The 7,076-nt window shown below is 33.4% G+C and overlaps 1 protein-coding gene across 1 annotated transcript; it reads right to left on the reverse strand.

Moving 5' to 3' along the window:
* On the reverse strand, positions 4,261 to 5,786 carry LOC104701525. The gene is made up of 2 exons (XM_010417220.2): positions 4,825 to 5,786; positions 4,261 to 4,741 (listed from the first exon to the last, which is right to left on the reverse strand). Exons 1-2 carry the CDS (start codon positions 5,574 to 5,576, stop codon positions 4,375 to 4,377), a joined length of 1,119 nt encoding a protein of 372 aa, XP_010415522.1. The 5' UTR covers positions 5,577 to 5,786; the 3' UTR covers positions 4,261 to 4,374.

Below are 7,076 nucleotides of genomic sequence, written 5' to 3' on the forward strand. Positions count from 1 at the left end.
AAAAATGAACTTAATAAGACACCCCATGTCGCTTTTTAATAGATTGAGGCATTGTGCAGTATCATACTTGAATTTACAAACCTATTCTAAATGTCTATAATATTAAATAATATATTTTGTCTATCATTTTACAGATATTATCGGAGTTATAACCGATAAAAAATGATGAACGAATATTCAAGCAATGGAAATGAGAGAATAACTTTAGATATTCAACTGGAAGGGTTTGTTATATACATCCCCTTACTACTCTATTATTGTTTAATAATAGTTGTCATTAGGAATAGAAGCTACCGTTTCATGTTAATTTCCATTACATTATTAGTAAATTTAATAAAAATAATATGTAATCGAGGAAGCAAAGTTCGAGTTATCTCATATAACGGTTTAGAATTATTAATGATCCTAACAGTTGCAAATTTTTTTTCTTCCAATAATCGTGTTTTTTTGTCATATCTTCATTTTTCAAAAATCGCACTATTAATTTTTACATATTTTTTGTTTCACACCTCTATATTTTACAACTCTGTATTTTATATCTCTTTGTTTATTATATATAGATTTTTATGGACTATTAAAACAAGTTTAAATTTTATTGTTGTCTGAGTATTATTTTAATTTTAAACTTACAAAGATGACTTTGAACATAGATGTGTGAAACAAAAATGTGTAAAAATTAATAGGTGCAATTTTTGAAAGATGAGGTATTATTGTTTTCTGAGTATTATTGTTTTCTGGGAATGTTCCAATTTATGGATTTTGAAAAGAGTTTTTTTTTTCTTTGAGTATTGTTTCACACCTCCAAGTTTAAAAAATTATAAGTATTGTTTTCTTTTAATTTATTAATCAACATGATTCACTCATCTTCGTTAAAATTTAGATTGTTTTATATATTGATTCCTTCATCTAACTTTTGTTTGGTATCGTTTTCCATTTATACCTGCATCAATCATCTCTTCCAAATATTAATATAGGTAATTGATTGTGATTTCTAATTTTTCATAGATTTATATGTTTATATATTATAGCAAACTCACTTTTAGGGGTCAATTTAAATATAGCGGATGAGATTCTTTTATTATCTCATCTAATTGTTTAGATTTGTTAATGATCTTAAAAGTTGTAATATTTTGATCCAACAATTGTGTTTCTTCGTCGTACTCCCAACTTTCAATGTTCACATTTGTTAGATTTCGCACATTTTTGTTTTACACATCTTTGTTTATATATATATATATATATATATATATATATATGTTTATGGACCTTGAAAATAGTTTTTGTTCTTTGAGTATTGTTTAACACCTTCAAATTTAAAAATTCTGAGTATTATTTTCTTTCAATTTATTAATCAACATTGATTCACTCATCTTTGTTAAAAATTTTAGATTGTTTTATTTATAGATTCATTCATCCAACTTTTGTTTGGTATCGTTTTTCATCTAACATGTATTGATTATCTCTTCCAAGTATTAATTTAGGTAATTAATTGTAATTTCTAATTTTTTGTAGATTTATCTTTTTAGTCAGTTTAGTTGGTTGCAGCTATAAGCTCTTTCTCCCTGATTCTCTTATTATTTTTTATAAATTTTGATAGAATAATTATTTAAATTTTGTTTTATATGAATATCTTTCAAAATTGATTATATGAATATCATTCAGTAAACCTAAATTTATATATCTTCAATATTATTTTCTTCTTTGTCACTGAATTGATTTTTCATTTTTATATATCCAACAAATATTTTATTTAAATAATTTAGTTGATTAATTTTAGTAATTATGATTTTTATACTATACAGTTAAAGAATTGCCATAAAGTTTTCAGTCGAAATGTGAAATTAACAATGTTAGTCATTTTAAGTTTTCAATTTCCCGTGCGGTAACGCACGGGCCGACATCCTAGTTAGTATAATATCAAAAAATATGAAGTTTTCTCATTATTTCCCATTCTTTTGAGTTTGTAACTCCTTAAGTTTTTACACAACTTACGTAGCTTGAAATTTCAAATTTCAGTTACCAAATGTAAAAAAATTACCAAAAGTTGATCGCAAAAATACATAATCGCGAGAGAAATAGAATGTACAAATTTATTACTTAGGAGCATAAATCATATAATACACTAGAGGGCATATTACTTAAAATGTATGTGTTTGTAGATCCTGACCAATTACAATCATTCGTCAAACATGATAATTTAAAGGTTGTAACGAAAGCACTCCATCTAAACTGTATACTTTAGAAGGAGGAGCGAGCAAATTAAACAAAGCAGTTTCAATACAAAATAAAACGACTAATGGAGACTCTTTCTTGAAAAGCAAGAAAAGTGTCTTAGGCTTCTACTTAAACAAATCCAATAAGTAGGAAAGATGTTCAGAACAGCAAACCAACAAGATAGTAAAGATAGAGACAGCGATCAATACAAAACACATCCTAAATTAATGATAAGAGATGTTAGGACATTTCTTCCCACCTATGGCATGTTTCTATTATACGATATGAATAAAATAAACAAGAAGCGGGGATAGCTCAGTTGGGAGAGTGTCAGACTGAAGATCTGAAGGTCGCGTGTTCGATCAACGCTCACCACATTATTCTTTTCTTTTTAAATTTTTTTTCCTACTCATGTCCTTTAACTGGTCACAGAGCTAAGCGCAAAGTTCAGAACGTATATCTAATTCTCAAAAGATCTTTATTTGTATATAAGTATTAACTTCGAAGACAATGGATATGCATAATAAGCCATAAAACGACACAATGGATGCACAAACTTTATCTACTCATATAAGTTTGTTTGAAATGAGCGGAACATTCTCTTCTTAACTGTGAATACAACTCAAAGTCTGAAATAGAAAACCTAAACTTCTCTATAAGAACTTGAAATTATAAAGAGCAATAATGGGTATGCATAATAATAAGCCATACAACGACACAATGGATGCACAAACTTATCTACTCATATGAGTTGTTTGAAATGAGCGAAATATTCTCTTCTTAACTGTGAATACAACTCAAAGTCTGAAATAGAAAACCTAAACTTTACTATAAGAACTTGAAATTATACAGAACGATAATGCATACTATGAAGAACAAAAAATAGATATTAATTAATTATGGAAAAAATTAGAATGATTTTTTGTGGTTGAAGGCTAATGGTGAGCCATCTTTACATTTAAAAAGATGTCTCCGCCGACAAAGTAAATACAGTACCAAATTGCTAGTAGTGTTAATGCAAATTCCATAAAGTAGAAACTAAATTGCTAGGGTCGTTTAACATCTCATCCCTTGAACCGAATATAAAAAAACTGTAAACATTAGGAGCAAGCAAACTAAACAGATTCAAGATGAAATTAACTGACTAATGGAGACTCTTTCTTGAAAAGCAAGAAAAGTTCCTCGGCTTCTACTAAAGGACATTAGTACTTAAACAAATCTAATAAGTAAGAAAAGATGTTCAAAACACCAAACCAACGAGATAATAAAAGATAAAGACAGCAATGAATACAAAACACATCCTAAATTGATAATACGAAATAATATATGATTTGAGGACAGTTCTTCCCACATATGGCATGTTCCTCTTATACAATAGAAAAAAGTAAACAGGAAGCGGGGGATAGCTTAGTTGGGAGAGCGTCAGACCGAAGATCTGAAAGTCGTGTGTTTGATCCACGCTCACAGCTTTTTTTTTTTTTTTTAATCATCACAACTTCTCATTAGTCTTGAACGGTTTCCTATCATTGATGTTTTTTTTGACGATCAAAAAACATTCTCTCAACTTTGAACACATAGGGCAACACCGTAAGTGATTATCACTCCATAGTAAAAAATTTCCTTATCACAAATCTCTAATTAAACACAATTTATGTCCCTCGTCACAAAGCTAGGGACAAAGTATCGAGACTATATAGAATGACCTTTTTGGTTTAACGCTAATGGTGAGCCATCTTTACACTTAAAAAGATGTTTCAGTTTCAGCTGTCGACCAAGTAAATAAAGTACCAGATATTGTTAGTAGTGTTAATGCAAATTCCATAAACTAGAAACTAAATTGCTAAGGACCTAAGGTCGGTTGCTAAAACATCTCATCCTTTGAACGAAGTATCAGAAAACTGATACTTTAAGAGCAAGCACACTAAACAGATTCAAGATAAAGTTAAATGACTAATAGATTAGAGATTCTTTCTTGAAATGCAAGATCGAAATGTGTCTTAGGTTTCTTAATAATAACAATCAATACTTGAGAATCCCAAAATAAGTTTGAAATTAAGAAGTCCAAAACACAAAATCGACGGCACAATGAAGATAGAGACTACCAATGAATACAAAACAACAACTTAAATTAATTGATAACTGAAAGACAAATCTTCTCTCCTATTGGGATATTGTGGGAGGAAGCCAAAACATGCTACCGGGTGGTGGAGAAGAGTCGGAGTCGGAGAGATAGCGGATAGTGCCAGAGGCGAGATCACATATGCCAAAACCAGAACCAAGGCCGGCAAAGTAAACCGAGTTAGGGCTAAGACCAGGGAAGTCCTTAGCAGAGAGACAGAAGGATTCATTCTCGCCCAAGAAAATGCAAAGATCACCAATGTCATCGGTGTAAGGACCAGTCCCTTGCTCTTCGTCTTGCCTAAACACCATGATCTTTTGGGTCTTCCTGCGAAGGTCTTTGCTGTTGTTGTAACGTGTGTCTCCCCATGGCGCAACTTCTCCTTTGTCCGTAAATCTCTCCACGAACCTGACCAACAACACATATTTCATGTAAGCAAAGCAGAGAGAAAGACAGAGCAAAGGTTAAACTAATGAGTTTTTTATGACTACCAAAGAACGATGAAGGATTGGCCGGAAGATGACTCGACGAGTTGCTGTTGAATCTTGAAACGAGAAAGACGCATTTCGTTCTCCAACTCTGGCATTTCTTCAAGAAAGTTAGAGAAGATGAACCTCTTGTAGCCACAAACCGGAGTGTTTAAACCGGATGATTTAGGTGTGAATTCGGTTGGACCGGTGTAGTCAGGGTTACAATTGTTCAAGTAAAGTCTCCGGTCTCTCTCCGAGTACATGACAGTAGAAGAGAGAAAAGATGGACAAGGCACGTCGATGCGAGTCCACGCCGAGTCACCAGGACCACAAATACTGACTCTTGACCCGTAAAACTTGACGGCGACCACACAGTCTGATGAGACAGAGACATTAACAACATATTCATATTTGTCTCTGGTTATTGGAGGCAGAGATATGATCTTCTTGGAGGGGTTTAAGATGTTAGCGAGACGCACCGTTGAATCTTTCTTGTTCACCAAAGCTAACCATCCTCTTGATGATCCTATCCTGTGAGATTTGTAGACCTCCTTTGGTAGAATCTTGTTTTCGATCTTCACTTGCTCTTGCTTCCTCGGATCGTAGAGGTTGAAGTTGACGACTTTTCCACCACAAGGAGATTTTCCCACAAGATCGCTTCCGAGGAGGAGATACGGTGTCGTCGCCGCCGTCGAGAATTCCGATCGTCGGAAACAGAGGATCCGGTTCCGAGATGTTGAAAACTTCGAGATTCGGCACAAGATCTGAGACATTGTTTTAGAAACCCTAATTCGCTTTTCCACAGAAGAGAATCAAAAAGACAATAATAAAACCCTAAACACCCAAAACTCTGCCTCTTTCCTTGGGGATCAATTTATTAGATGTGCAAAATAAAATGGTAAGTTTCTTTACCCGGAAATGCTCTTCTAAGACACATGAATATCAATAGAATAGAATAGATCATCAATACGCTGTCGTGTCAGTGCCGGCTTAGATTGGGGACAAGCGGTGCGATTGTCCCGGGTAAGGAAATGAAAATTTTTTTTTTTATATTGGAAAAAAAAAAGGGCAAAAAAAAATAGTGTAAGATATAGGGACACAAATAAAAAATAATACAAGAAAAAGGACATAAACAAATAATGTAAGATAAAAAAGGCAAAAACAAAATTTGTAATGCAAAAATAGTTTATTAAAATATGTTTTAAGGATTTATTTTTATGAATCAGTAATCTAAATGACTCTTTATCTTCCATAATTATCTCAACATACTCCAATAGTAGAACTAAAATAATTTTTTATAATCTTCTCAAGTGTTTATATATTATAAATCCATATTTTTCTAACATATCACAGAGGTTAAAAAAAAAAATTTGGTCTTTCATTTAAAAAAAAAATTGCCCAGAGGCCCCAAAAACCTTGAGCCGGCACTGTGTCGTGTGAACACAGTACAACATGTGGTGCAGTGGTGGTGTGAAGTGTGATAATAAAACGTAAAAATTAGTAAAGGGATTGAGTACGATTTGAAAGTATACAATGATTGGTGTATGTTACGGTAAAACTTTTACCCCATAATCTTTCTCTAGTTGATAAAATACCCTATCAATTGCAACGACATAACTGGAATGTTCGGACCGATCGAATAGATATGTAAAACTTAGCAGAAACAGCGTAAAAGATAAACATAGTTTTTAACTAAGTACGAGGTAAGCTTTAGGTAGGTCAAGCAACATTAACAAAGAAACAAAGTGAAAGAAGAAAAGCTAAATATAGTGTGTAACATAGAGACTCTTCTCACAGAGCTTTTGAAGGAAATTTAAAATATTAGTAAGATAAAAACGAAAATGGAACCACTCGGACTTCCACAGAAACAAGAACCTCCTATTCCTTCGTAGCTCCTTCACCGTCCTCGCTTTCATCTTCTTTCTTCTTGTCTCCACCTTCACCTTCCTTCTCGCCTTCTTTTTCGTTGCTGTTTCCACCATCTTCCTCCTTATCGCCACCTTGCTTTTCCTCACCGATGCGTTTGTAGTACTCCTCGTCATCTTCGTCCTCAGAGGACAGAGAGCTCATCAAACTCTCCCCTAAAACCTTGACGAAACATTTCTCGGTCTGCCCTCCTCTCCTCTCGAGTCCTCCCGTCAACTCGTGAACTTTATGGGGTAAAAGTTTTACCGTAGCATGAATAGACGAATACGTTGATACAACTGAACTGTGTGTGCGGATGGTGGTGACACATGAGATGAGCAACCGCCCCCCCCCCCCCCCCCCCCCCC

The sequence above is a fragment of the Camelina sativa genome, chromosome 7 (genome assembly GCF_000633955.1).
Source record: "Camelina sativa cultivar DH55 chromosome 7, Cs, whole genome shotgun sequence".
Lineage (NCBI taxonomy): Eukaryota > Viridiplantae > Streptophyta > Magnoliopsida > Brassicales > Brassicaceae > Camelina > Camelina sativa.

Coding starts and splice junctions, on each gene's coding strand:
- LOC104701525 (XM_010417220.2), bottom strand. CDS start 5,576: ATGTCTCAGATCTTGTGCCGAATCTCGAAGTTTTCAACATCTCGGAAC. Junction 4,742..4,824: donor CAATCCTTCATCGTTCTTTG/GTAGTCATAAAA, acceptor GTTGTTGGTCAG/GTTCGTGGAGAGATTTACGG.